Source organism: Paroedura picta, chromosome 2, assembly GCF_049243985.1.
Source record: "Paroedura picta isolate Pp20150507F chromosome 2, Ppicta_v3.0, whole genome shotgun sequence".
Lineage (NCBI taxonomy): Eukaryota > Metazoa > Chordata > Lepidosauria > Squamata > Gekkonidae > Paroedura > Paroedura picta.
Window position 1 is genome coordinate 110,739,127 of NC_135370.1, and position 14,591 is coordinate 110,753,717.

Sequence of the window (14,591 nt, forward strand, 5' to 3'; positions counted from 1 at the left end):
GGGAATATTATGGTGTGTAATACAACCCCTGGAATTACCCAGTTATTCTCGAAATTAAGAGTATACTTTAAATCTGATCAGTATTGGTAGAAATAAATTATTTCCAACTTTATTTGGGTTGTGCCAATCCTCCAGTGCTATATACCATACCGATAGTTCCAATAACCACTTTCTACAATACAGATTCAATGTTAATGAGAAAAATAGATCTACATACCTTGCAAATACGGAGATGATAACAAATATGAAGAGCAGCAAGCTTCCTTTCAAAAGCCAAGAATCAGAATTTAAATCCAATACATATCCTATAGCCCACATCAATATCAAGGCCATCACCAGTAAAAGCAAGAACTAAGGGGAAAAAATCATTACGATGCATTATGGAGGGAACCAAGTGAGAAGAGAGAAAAGGATGAGCTGTGGTTATTTACTCATTCCTGGTCCAATCTTGCCTATTCACCTCAATGTAGAACCAGTCTAGTAACAGCAGCCACCCCTCCACCCAGTAGTGTTTCTACAGTTAAAGACCTGCAGCCACAACTATGGCTGTTTTGTTTAAATCAACATGTGGAAGCCTCCAACTCTAGGTGCTCCTTTTGCCTTGTTGCCAAGGTTCAGACTCCAAGAAGGCTTCTGTTGCCTCCAAGAATAGTTCAGAAGACAGTATTTTGCAAAGGTTTACTTACATTTACTTAGAAATTTTTTATGCCACCTGTCTAGGTAAGCTGGTCTAAAGTATGTTAAATTGTGCTAAAAAGCACAATTTAAAAGTCTGAATAAACAGAAAATGATTGACCTGGCTCTTCAAAGAGAGCACTGGAGTGCCACGTCAGCTAAAGGGGGTGCATTGTTGATGCATGCCTCATCGCTGAGCACAGCTTGTGAGGAAAATCTTAACAAATGGGTTATTATTATTATTATTAGATTTATTTCCTGCCTCTCCCAACAGGCTCGAGGCGGGTCACAACAACTAATCCCATTAAAATTCCCATTAAAACATCAATCTACTAACATGATGGCTAAAAATCCCATACCTCCCCCAATTATTAAAGAGGTGAAGAGGAAATTATAGGGGAGTAGCGTACACTCCAACTCCTAGGGGGTTAGACAGAATGGGAGTGAGTGGTTCTTTAAAGAGAGCTTTAGAGCAGTGGTCCCCAACCCCCGGTCCGGGGGTACTGGGCCACGGCTCCCCCTTGTCCTCCTTCCTGGCTGCCTCCTTGGGGCTGCCCTGCCACTCTGCTGCTGGCTCACCTTTGGTGCTCTCCAGTGGCCGCCATGGCTGGGGCTCCCCCTTGGCGTGGCACTACTCAGCTGCTGCTGGCACCGCCCCCCAGCAGGCGGCGGGAAGTCAGGGACGATGGTGGGAAACCAAGCAGGGCAGGGGCTCAGGCGGCGGTGATATCCCTCAGCAAAAGACTACCTCCCCCGGGCCTCAGTAAAATTGTCAAGTGTTGACCGGTCCCCGGTGATAAAAAGGTTGGGGACCACTGCTTTAGCGCTTTAAGGGTAAGAACTAGGGTTGAATCTACATGGAGCTTTTATTCTTTAAGTATTTGAAAGGTTGTCACTTGGAGGAGGGCAGGATGCTGTTTCTGCTGGCTGCAGAGGAGAGGACACGCAGTAATGGGTTTAAACTTCAAGTACAACGATATAAGCTAGATATCAGGAAAAAGTTTTTCACAGTCAGAGTAGTTCAGCAGTGGAATAGGCTGCCTAAGGAGGTGGTGAGCTCCCCCTCACTGGAAGTCTTCAAGCAAAGGTTGGATACACACTTTTCTTGGATGCTTTAGGATGCTTAGGGCTAGTCCTGCGTTGAGCAGGGGGTTGGACTAGATGGCCTGTATGGCCCCTTCCAACTCTATGATTCTATGATTCTATGATTCCAATCCCAGGTCGATTCAATCCCTGCTGTCTACAATTTCCATTTTGATTTTGGGCGATTTAAATTTTTCATCTGCAACAAGTGTGATTGATCCGGAGTGACCCTACCTTTCCCCCATGATACCCTGGAGTGGATATAACTCTCGCTATTTGAAAAATTGCCATGAGTAAAGGTGCAGCTCTCTGCTTTTCCATGAGCTAACTTGCTGCCTCTAGTCTCCAATGCTGTAGAAAAGCTCTGATTGGCCAGGGCATCAGTTCAAAGGCATCCTCATTCCAAGGTTGCAAGGCTTCCCTTAAAGGGGAAGCCCTAACTTCTCTCAGCAGAAGCTCCAGAAGCCCTTCTTCCCTTGGCAGGGCTTTTCCTCTTGGATTAATTTCTCCTCCTGTGCTATCTCCAATCCTCTCCCCCCTTTCAAGAAAAGAAGGAGGCTCCTGCTGCGCTAGGCTCCCCTCCCCCTTCTGAGCTTCCCTAATCATGTGCAGAACACTTTCTGTTTCAATGGGGGAGGGGGGATAGAGGAAGACCTGAGTTCAAATCAATTTGAATTCAGCAGGACCTACAACGGAATAAAGTAAGTGCAGATTAAGCCCAGGATTTGGAATTGGGCCCAGATGGGCAGCCAGTGCTGAATTTTCAGCACCAGAATGATGCAATTGCTGGATCCTAACCTGACAAAAGACTGGTTGCCACATTCCATCCACCTTCTGAACAGTCTTCAAAGCCACTCCTGCATAATACTCTCATGAATCTGAGTCCATATATCAATGATTATATGCTGCCTTCAACTTCTGGTTTCTGGAATGACCTGTAGGCCTCAGAAAAGGCTTGGATATGCTGTACATTTTCCTTATGGGAAATTATCCTATATTTCACCGGAACCCTCCCAGTCCAGGATTGGGCCTGGTGGAAGTTAACTTGAGTAAGTAAATATAAAGCTCTCCCAAGGAGAGAGGATGTTTGTTCTCTCAGAATATGGGTGTCAGAGAGGCTGCTTTCTGCCTTCACCCAAGGGGGTGGGGGTGGGATTACCTTGGAAGGTGGTAATAGCCAGAAAGGCCTTAGACTGTTCCAGGGCTATTGGGAGCAGGAGGAACAGGGAGTGTGTGGAGGCTTGCTCCCTGGAGGGGAAACCCCATCCTTGGCAACCCCCCCCCCCACAAGGCTCCTTTTCCGCAACATATATATATAAAAGTAATCTAACCTGTATGTGATCACAGCATAGATCACATTTGCCAGATCTAGCTTTTAAATGAACAGCTGTAGCTGACATATTAACTACAGACAAAGGAGTCCCAGCCATAGGCTGGAATCCAGAATCACCCCAAGCTATGAACCTGATCCTTCAAGGGAGTGCAAACCTAATCCTCGGTCAGGTTTTCATTGGCCAATAGTATCTCAGTCTTGTTTGGACAGAGATTCAATATACTGACCCTCCTCCATCCCACTACTTTGTCCAGGTACCTTTTCAGGATTTCCACAGATCCACCTGATTCAGCTGTTAAGGAGAAATAGAATTACAGTATTTGCTGGTGTATAAGACTACTTTCCCCCCCTGAAAAACATGCCTCCAAGTGGGGGGGTCGTCCTATACGCTGGGTGCACTTCAGTTGGGATAGACATAGCTGCCCATAGTACTGTAATGTAACAAACTCTATATTTTGAGTGGAAATGTTGGGGGGTCGTCTTATACGCCCAGTCGTCTTATACGCCGGCAAATACGGTAGATGCCATCCAGATATCGGTGGCACCTTACTCCAAATCTCCTGATATTTCCCAGTGGTTTCATAGAATCATAGAATCATTAGATCCAGCATGGGATAGAAGTTAAGACCCAGGATCAAATCCCTACTCTGCCATGGAAGCTTACTGAGAGACATTGGGCCAGTTGCACACTCTCAAGCAAGCCTACCTCACAGGGTTTCATGTAGATATTAAACACCATGCGGGACAAGGCAGAACCTTCTGGGACTCCAATGCATAAATGTTATGGGGCCAAGATGCAATCTCCCAGCAGTATCTTCTGGAGGCCTCCAGTCAAGTAAAAGCAGAACCAAACACAGCACCCACTACTTCCAGCTCAATCTACTCTCCAAAAGGATACAATGGCTGATGGTAATGAACACTGATGAGTGGTACAGGAGAATCAACAGGAACACACCCTTCTATCACTTTCCTGATCAAGATCATCAGCCCAGATGACCAAGGCTTATTTTATTTGCTTATTTTTAAAGCTATACTCTGCCCCTCCCCTTTGTCACAGGGCTCGGGTCTGCATACAACATTCAATAAAACTATCTATAAATACAAATAACAAATACTTATAAAAATGGTTGGTTGTTTTGGCAAAGAATTATCATATGGCTGTATTTGGATGTGTGGCACAGTTTACTAATTTAACAGAATTAAATTTTGCTTTATATTCCCTCTGAGGAAGAGTGCTTGCGCTCAAAAGCTCACGCCTTGAATAAATCTTTGTTGGTCTTAAAGATGCTACTGGACTCTTATTTTATTATCTAATCCTAGATTACAGATGTTTTATTAGGACAAACCTGGCATTAAGCAGAAGCATTGAGCTTGCTGAAGCTGGAGGGGAGAGGTGTCAATTCTTTTGATGTGGCCCAGAATTCCTCTGTCAAGGCTCCCAAAGGCTACCAGGCATAAGTCACAGCTAATAACCAAAGGTCTACATTGTCCCAATGGATTGCATCTCTGGCAAGTGCTGGCTTTTAAATCATCCACTCCAGATTACCTGCAGAACAGGTAATCGTCATATATAGACACTATGATAGAAAAAGCATACCTGGGGGAATTTCCCCTTCTCTGCAGTTACTAAAGATTCAAGAGCTCTCTTAAGGCCTAGATACTCTTTTAGCAGGACAGGCCCTGCTCACCCTAAGCCTTTCCACTAAGCTGTATTTTCTTCTTACTTCTACAAGCTATAACTCCACCATGACTTATGCTGTATTTGCTCACCCAAATTTCAGTAAGTCTTGGTTTGTGATTTCATGTGTCACCTCCAGCCAGTCTGTTTAAATCTGGCAACACCCCTAGTTTATACACAGGTACATTTTATTTTAAGTATACTGCTGCATTCCAAGGTCTGTTTGTGTATGTGATACCTCATTTCTTCCCAGTAGTCTCAGAAACCTGGAAGTTTTCCTGGCTCTCATTCTTCCCTCTTCAGTGATCAGATGGATAATTACACGATGTTGAGTTTGATGAGCAAGGTCAAGTGGTGTGTCTCCCTTTAAATAGATATATTAATTACTTTAAAAAGCAAGAATAATCAGGTGGCTGATTTTAAAATCCATTTAACTGCCTGGTTCTTATGTTTAGGAAGGGGCTATTTTTGGTGCAAAATCATAGAATATAATGTAAAAACCAAGCCACAGGTTGGCCAACAGGTCTAAGCCTTGGATGTGTCTCTTCCCTCTAAATTCCTATTTTTTTTAGTCTCTTCCCTCTACTTAGTCTCTTCCTTCTAAATCCCTATTTTTTTTTTTTGGAAGCTGCATACAACTGAAGCGAAATACTAAGGTTTAAGCTTGCTTTCTAAACAGAATTGAAAATCATGATTATACAATAGTTTCTAGATCTCATTTGAGTGGCAAGTAGAAGCTGCAGTTTTTGGTTCAATTATAGTGGCAAAATAGGCAAACTATAGTATGCAATAACAAGGACAAAACAGAGCTTGAAAAGAAGGGGGGTACATGCAAGCAATGCAGTGGTCCCCAACCTTTTTATCACCGGGGACCACTCAACGCCGGGGACCACTCACCGGGGACCACTCAACGCCTTTTACTGAGGCCCGGTGGGGGGGGGGTAGTTTACTCCTCTACTCTCAACCACTGCCCTAACACTCTCTGATCGCTATGGTGATGTTTAAACATCCATTCAAAATAAGATACAGACACACCACAACAATGAAGTGTGTTGTAAAGGGCTGGGGGGGATGAAGTAAAGGGCCGGGGAGGGGGGAGAAGGCGTCCTTCGGGGCCCACCTCCAATTAGTCAAAGGACCACATGTGGTCTGCAGCCCACAGGTTGGGGATCGCTAAAGCAATGGAACCATTCAGGTAATGGTTTGACATTATATATGAACCAAGCAAACGTTATGTTGCTATCACAAGACTGTAAAAGGGTTTAAAGCTGAAGGCTATAGAAGAGGTTACTAGATAATCTTTATATAAAACACATTCAATAATGATAAATTCATGGAGTATTATGACATTGGTGGTTTGAGCAACTACATTCTCTATGCACCATGTAGTCCAACTGCAAGCAAAGTTAAAATAAAGCAGCATTATCGTCTCCAGAGTAAATTCAGAGGATCATACAGAGCAGGATGTTTAAGAATTCTAAAGTGTTACAGGATTAATAAAGGCACAGGCTAAACTCCCCAAAAAGTTATTTTTCCATTTCACAATTTTCAAATGTATTTAGCTACTCCATTTAAAATCACACACTTAATTCACATTGTTAGATACCTTAAGACAAACCACTTTTAAAACACTAACAATCAGCTACCTCTCCATTTCTCACCCACAGACCAATCATTATTCTTTTTAGACATCTTCTTATGGAAGCATTTGCTTCTGTAACATTTGCTTATTTCATCATCAACAACAAGCTGGCATACAAAGTGTGGTCACTCAGTGGAACCCAGAAGTTCGTAGAACTCCCCCCCCCCTCCTTTCCTTTGAACAGTAGAGTGCCATGCCATATCAAAAACTGTTTTGGGAAGTTCTTTGTTTCAAAGGCAATTTTCCATGTAACTGACAATGGAGTTACTGTGCGATAAAATTTCGTGGTCCCACAGAATAAGTCAGAAGGTTCCTTGGATCCCCACCAATGTTCAACTTCAAATAATATATAGTCAAACTTTATTGCAATAGGCCACAGGCCATCGCAAGATCAGATAATAAACAGTATATGTATCGAATACATTATTTTTTGTAATCCTTACAACCACATGAAGCACCGTCAGTATTATTTGCTTACTGCAAAAGGGGTTGAGATAGGGATTTCCCTCAGGCCATTTTGGGAGATTATGCTTTAGTTTATACTTGAAACAGGGTCTTTCTGGCTCACAGCCACTATTCAGCATTAATTCCTGGAGAGATCTAATTGCTACATGAGAATTCTTGGCTTTCATCTTTACAATGGGATTTAAAAGTTGGTGAATAAGTACACTCACATTCTATTTCTGTTCTCTACACAGAGCTTTTCTTTCTGTGATTCAGAAAAATGGAACAGAAGTGTCACATTTCCTAAAACTAAATACTTTAGGAGGAAAGGATACAGCCCTAGAGCTGTAGCTTTAACACTGTCTTGTGATTTTATTACTTGTAAGGATAAAGATCTTCATGATAAAACCAACTCACACCTTGATATTTTTGATGTCTAAACTTGATCCAGCTTCTAGAAGGAGATCTACAGCACTAATATTTCCTGCTGCAATGGCGCAATGCAATGCAGTGTTCTTTTCTAGGTTGTCTACAGCATTCAGAGAAGGATTAAACTTCAATAAAAACCGAGTAGGTTCCAGCCTAGAAGGAAGTATATAAAGAAGTTAGTCAAGACAAGGCACCTCCCTACAGAAATGCTCTCCTTTACTAAATCATTTTCTTAATGTTAACTGTGGCAGGTTGATATCTGGGAATATATTAAAACCTAAACATCTAAGATAAATAGTTCCCTATGAAAACAGAGGTCTCTCCACCCCCAAGTATAGTATGCAGGTCCCAAAAGCTAGTGATGTATGGACAGCTCTCTTTTGTTTCTTTCCTCTATTTACCTCTCATGCACAGAGTGCAACCACAAGCACTGATGCCATTTTACATGCATAATATCAGATAAGCTGAATCACCTCTCAGTCAACAAAGGAAAATGGGTTGATCCTATGATCTTCACCATCTTCCCCTTACCCCAGAAGTTCCTTTTGACCACAGAGAAAGTGGTGGTTGAGGTTGACTCAGCATAGGGCATAAAGGGTTGCAGTACAGAGGGAGTAGGTGAAATCAGTAATACAAAAGGCTTTGCTTGCTTCATAGAAGGGGATTTTCACCCACTTCCCTTTCTTCGCAGATCTCCAGCCACAGCTTTTCAAGGGTTACTGGGAAGGTATTAAAAATTCACCACTGCTTTCTGCTTGCACTTCATAGATTCATCTCCAAATTAACAGGAGCAGCTCCTGTTGGCAAGAGACCATCTGAGCAGAGATGTTTAGATATACAACTGAACTAGTCAGAACAGAACTGCATGGTATACTTCCCTAAAGTACTAGGCCATCCTAAAAGACTATTGCAGTGATGTAGCTTTCATTGAAATAATTGGATCTGATTAGCTCAGTGCAAGGTAGGATATACCAGTCCACAGGTGGATCCCCTGGTTTTGCAGCTCATCTCCAAATGACAGAGATCAGTTCTCCTGGAGATAATGGATGCTTTGGAGGTTGGACTCCATAGCATTATACCCCACTGAGGGTTCCTCCCTGCCCCAAATACCACCTACTTGTAGCTCCCCAATCCAGAACTGGCAACCATAGTACAAGAACACAACGCTTATTAATGGGTAAGGTCTTGTGAGTGAGCCACAAATATGACAAGAGATAAACAGAAGCAACAGTATCATAGGACTATGTTTCTAATAATCTTTGGCATAGTAATTTGAAGTAGCTTTCAGTGATAACAAATCAGGTTAACAATAACAAAAGTAAATTAAGCTGCAATACAAAACATCTGTTTTTAAGAATGCTTTGCACATCACCACTGAAATCAGTACTATGCTAGCTAGACACAACATCTTTAAACCCCTCCCCCCGCTCCGGAGGAGCGGGAGGAATAAAAGAGTAAGGGCATGTGGGGAGGAGTTAGGGCGGGCCCTGTCCGTGATAAAAACTCAGGGGGCCCCCCCATTGGCCGCTTGCCCGAGCCTTGCTTGCCCTAGCTGGGGAGTCACCAGACAGACAGAAGATGCTGCCTGCCCGGTGAGTCCTCCAGCCGCCTGGGCTCGGCAGAAGCCTCCCCCCCCCACCGCCGCCTTTCTCCGGCTTCTGCCGGACCCAGGCGCTCCTTCGCGGTAGCGAAGGAGTGCCCGGGGCCGGCAGAAGCCTCGCCGGCCCTCCCCAGCCAGGCCACTCCAGCGGCCGGGAGAAGCCTCCAGAAGACCTGCCTTGGGGGGGGGGGAGAGCTGCACAGCCTTCTCCCGCCCGCCCTAGCGCCCATTTTATTCCCCTTTAAAATGGGCTTTATTCCTAGTTACAGAATAAATTCTAAGCTACACAAGATATCAAGCATATGAAAAAACTCACAAGATGCTCTTTTGTTTGAAGAGTTTTTAGATAGTAGGGATAAGCTATAACATGCTGGAACACTAACAGTCGTAATAGGAAGAAAGTAGCCCTGGTGACTATCCTATCAAGAAGATCCCAATCTTGCAATAATTGGTGAATGTAGGCATATCAGTTTCATAGAAGATGCTCTAATAGAAGCCACATAATCATATTTTCCACAATAAAATCCTAGTTATCTGTGAATAACTGATCCGGAAAGAAATATATAACTTCTTATTTCTTTCTTTCTAAAGGATCTTTTGAGCAGGTACTGAAATATGTTAAGCTAAGCAGTTTGTTATTTATACTCATACTTACCCAATTACTTTATGGGCTGCTAAAATAAGAGGAGTTTGTCCATTGTGATCTGTTTTATCAACACTCTGCATATAGAAAGATATTAAATTTCAGGAAATGAAGTTAATAGCCATGTCAACAACTAGATGTATAAACTGGCACAGTTGTACTGAACTAAATGAAGTCACATACTTCATTAAATGAGCCTCTTGTGGCGCAGAGTGGTAAGGCAGCCGTCTGACAGCTTTGCCCATGAGGCTGGGAGTTCAATCCCAGCAGCCGGCTCAAGGTTGACTCAGCCTTCCATCCTTCCAAGGTCAGTAAAATGAGTACCCAGCTTGCTGGGGGGTAAACGGTAATGACCGGGGAAGGCACTGGCAAACCACCCCGTATTGAGTCTGCCATGAAAACGCTGGAGGGCGTCACCCCAAGGGTCAGACATGACTCGGTGCTTGCACAGGGGATACCTTTACCTTTACCTTTACTTCATTAAACATTTACAGTTTCCTTACCCAAGTAAGGAATGATCTACTGGGAATACTAAGAATCCTAAATAGACTTGCATCCTTCTGAAGTGGCTCAAGTCCATGGGTGTACAAGAAAGTATCTCTGTCTAGACTATAGTATAAGACTACTAACTTTTAAACAGTGTATAGCAAATAATATTACTTTTCAAAAATAAGCACAAAACACTGAGAAAGTCATGGGAGAAACTGTAAATGAATAGCCTAATTTTCATATATGTTAAACTTTCAGAATTACAAAATTTGAATCTGAAACATGTTATCAAACATGATGTATTATTATTATTTATTATTATTTATTTGATTTATTGACCACCATTCCTATACAATGGCTTGTGGCAGGTTACAATGTCCTCATTACAAATCCCATTAAAACCCCCATTAAAAGGACAGACTAATGCAATATAAACAACAACAGGTGATACATAAAACAAGCCCCGCACCCGAGACTGATGCCCACTATCGGGGAGGAGAGAGGCCCTAGCTGGCAACGTCCAAGTGCTAACACTAGCCTGGGGGGGGGGCAGGGGCATGATCTTCCAGTGATCTTCCTCACTGCCCTGGCCTCAACCAAAGACCTGGCGGAAGAGTATGTTCAGTATGTTCAGGCTTGAAGCAAAACTCATACTAGCAGTAAAGGTTAACAAGAAACACATCTATTTGTTGTGCTCCCCCGCCCCCCAAAAAGCCTGTTACAATTAATGGCTGCTGTGCCTGTGAAATTATGCAAGGAAATGTTTATGGCAGCACAAGCACCAGGACTCAAGTATGAAGCCACCTGGATCCCTGACTCAAATCGGGTGACCACCGGATAGGGGGACCCCTGAGGGTCATTGTCAACCTCTCCCTGACATTAGGAGAGTTTCCCGAAGGACTTAAGGAGGCAGTAGTTTGCCCCCTTCTGAAAAAGAACATCACTGGATCTGCGGGACCCTGCCAGTTACCACCCAGTCTCACATCTTGCCTTTCTGGGAAAGGTGGTTTCGAGAGAAACTTTGCCTCTTGATCCATAACAGTTGGGCTTCCACCCTGGCCACGGGGTGGAGATCGTGCTGGTCGCCCTGGTGGATGATCTCCGGCACCAGCTGGATCGAGGTGGTTCAGCTATCCTCATGCTTTTAGATCTATTGGCAGCGTTTGACGTTGTCGATCACAACATGCTCAGCAGCATGTATAGTTCTGTCCCTCCACATAACATGATTAAGCTGAGAACTGGTGACTAGCCCACAGTCTAGCAGTGTGCTTTATGGTATATTGGGGATTGAAATCCTGATCTCCATTGTCTAACATTTTAACTATTACACTCTAATGTTGATAACATTACATAATAACACCAGAAACATAAGTCACATTTAGAAAGTTAAACATGGGTTAGTGTACTAAAAAACATACCTGACCATATGATATGAGGTAAGCTATGATGGGCATGTGCTGAAAAAGCACAGCCAAATGCAGGCTGCTGTATCCTTCGCCATCAATGAGAGATGGGTCTGCTCCAAATTTTAATAACAATATAACCATAGATAAATGTCCTTGCCTGGAAAAAAGACAGAAGCTATTTATCTAAAAACACTTCTCTATGGATCTATGGATTAAGCCCTATTAGTAGTTTATTTTATGAATATGTTAAATCCTATGCACTGAGTGTACAGGGTTCTTGCGGATTAAACCTTTCCTACCTCCCCCTTCTTCCTGCAGCCTGTAGTGATTTCTGAAATCCAGTTTCTGGGGACTGCTGGACCTAGGCAACGGGAATTTATGATAGAAATCTCACATGCGGCATAGAACCTAACATAATGATAAAAAATCAACATTGCTGGCAATTTAAAGGAGAACTAGAGTTCTCTGATATAGGATTATGCATTTAAAACAATATTTGTTCATAATAGCCAAAATACTGGTGTTTAGCAAAAGAGATGGCCCTATGATAAAGAAAAGTTCATGGTTGTGAAAAAAAACAGGGAGATAGCATAAATAACTGAATCCCATTAATAAAATATACTCAAACTATACATCATAGAGAGCCAGTTTGGTGTAGTGGTTAGGAGTGCGGACTTCTAATCTGGCATGCCGGGTTCGATTCTGCACTCCCCCACATGCAGCCAGCTGGGTGACCTTGGGCTCGCCACGGCACTGATAAAGCTGTTCTGACCGGGCAGTGATATAAGGGCTCTCTCAGCCTCACCCACCCCACAGGGTGTCTGTTGTGGGGAGAGGAATGGAAAGGCGACTGTAAGCCGCTTTGAGCCTCCTTCGGGTAGGGAAAAGCGGCATATAAGAACCAACTCTTCTTCTTCTTCTTCATCATTTAAAGGAAAAAAATTACTTTAAACTTCCAGAATTATATAAATTGAAATAATCTTGCATCTGCAGTGAATAAATGAATTTCTTGAAGGTTCATGGATAACTTTATGCTACAGCCCTTTTCTAGACATGTCTTGAGTGTCTGTACTTAATGTGTACTTATTGGGAACACTATAACTTACTGGATCTGCTTAAGCGATTAGAATTGCATTGTGTGCCTATGGCTACAAATGTCCTAAGGAGCCTATGGAAGTTCCAGCACATCAGTGGGCATAAAGCCTACTGCTTGGGCTCATAGATCTCTAGACTCCCGTGCCTCACTGGTTTATCATTCAACATAAACAACTGTTGTGGAATTTGATATAATTTTGCACGGTATGCAGAATATATGTATCCTCATAGATTTCATTCATTATTTTGCAGAGAATAACCTTATGGTTCATTGAATCTGCTTATCAGACATTTTCTTTCACATTTTCCTAGTGCACAATCAGTGCCCTTGAGAAAGTTATTCACCCAGCACAAGCCAGCTCTGGTTACAATTAACTTCTCATGAATAGCGATTCGTCTGCCATCACAAATTCTAGGAAAAGAACACTGATACTGCAACTGGAAAATGGTACTTACCCTTCACAGTCTTGCTAGTGTATCATTTGTATTCTACATAGATGTTATCCTTTTGTATGTTGAAAAAGAGCCAATTCAGCAGAAATATGCCTTTTCACATATGTACTCTATATCATTTGACTATAAACTTTCCACATATTTTCTGCATATACTTCAGTAAGAAAATTAGAGTTTGGATTCATTTTTAGATTTGACTTAGGATAGAAATGCCATACATTCACATGTATTTGTAATAGATTTTCCATATGCCAGTGTGATCTGTGTATCTTGGATAGTTTCATATCTTATTTTATCATGTTTAGATAGATTAAACAATTTGAAAAACACAGTGGTAGACACCTGAGGGAGCATTCATTCACCACGTTGTAGTGAGATCTAGAGGCTTGTGTGCCACTTTAATTCTACCAGGGACATGTAGGTTTCATGCAACTGGTTTATTTTGTTGGTAATAACCCCTTTACAGAAAGTCTTTAAGCTTGGCATGCAACCATTCAACTACCAAGATACTCATGTGTAGCAAAATTATTTGCAAAAATTCAAACTCTAGTTTCCCTTAATAAACTACATCTGCACACACTACTATTCATATACATTAAGTCAAATTATATAAATTGGTATTGTTAAGTTCCATACCTAACAGCCCAATGAAGTGGAGTTGAATTTAAGTCCCCTCCTAGTTGATCTACTACTGCACCTTTAGAAATAAAGAACCTGAACAACAACAATAACACAAGTCACTGCATAAATAAATGATGGACCAATACCAAGAAAAAATTATGTACATAAGCCCAAGCAAAGCCTTTTGAGTCAGGTAGATGTATGTCTGCTTCAGTAAAAATATCACTATCTACCTACTGAATAATTTAAGTAAGAAAGTATCCAGTAAGTGATAATACATGCCAAACAATGTCCTGGGCAATTCAGCATTACCTTAATATTCTTATAAAGGCACCGTTTCAAAAACGGTCTCTCAATGAAACAAATATGAAAGTATTAATTGCTAAAAATGTATCGTTGTACACGTGGGAATAAACAAGTTCTTTCACACTTTTCATTCTATCAATGCAACAATGGCTAAGATACAATGAACCAAGAAACCGTCTGTTGTAAGAGGGGCTCAGACTCTTTTTCTTTAAACAGTAGCACCCCATGTTGCATTGCTTGCTGCATTTGGAGTGAAATTTCACACTTCGCAATAGGAGTCAGCTTTTCAAAGCCCAGAAATCACATACAAGTTCCTTGTGTGAACATAAGCAGCATTTTTTTCTGCCTAAGATTCATACCTAAATAGCTTGGTGTGATAGACTGTACTTTATAAAAGCTTGGAAGTGCTGTACAAACAGCTAAAGAACTGTGAAGGGTTAATTCTTCACAGAAACAGAAAGCCTTGAGCTATGGGCTGTTTCAAGGAATCTGAATGGTTAGCATCAGCTGAGCAGAGAAAGGCTTGACAGCTGCATGCTACGGAAAGAGTCAGTCAGATTTCAGCCTTGACTGAGTTTAATCTGCTTTCAGCCTTAGCTAAGAACAGTTTTACATAGATGGGGTACTGGGGGAAAGTTTGCAAGAAAGTTTTGAGAACTAGGTAAAGAGTCTTACTTGGGTTAAGGAAACTGGA

At 42.1% G+C, this 14,591-nt stretch overlaps 1 protein-coding gene across 2 annotated transcripts in view; it reads right to left on the reverse strand.

Moving 5' to 3' along the window:
• ZDHHC13 (zDHHC palmitoyltransferase 13) overlaps nt 1-14,591 on the reverse strand; it is a 34,909-nt gene that overhangs the window by 14,451 nt on the left and 5,867 nt on the right. For both annotated transcript variants that reach the window (XM_077322055.1, XM_077322057.1), the window contains exons 4-9: nt 13,607-13,684; nt 11,435-11,579; nt 9,540-9,604; nt 7,275-7,437; nt 5,008-5,133; nt 218-351 (exon numbers count right to left, since the gene is read on the reverse strand). In XM_077322055.1, the coding sequence (XP_077178170.1) occupies nt 218-351; nt 5,008-5,133; nt 7,275-7,437; nt 9,540-9,604; nt 11,435-11,579; nt 13,607-13,684 (711 nt within the window). The remainder of the gene's footprint in view (nt 1-217; nt 352-5,007; nt 5,134-7,274; nt 7,438-9,539; nt 9,605-11,434; nt 11,580-13,606; nt 13,685-14,591) is intronic.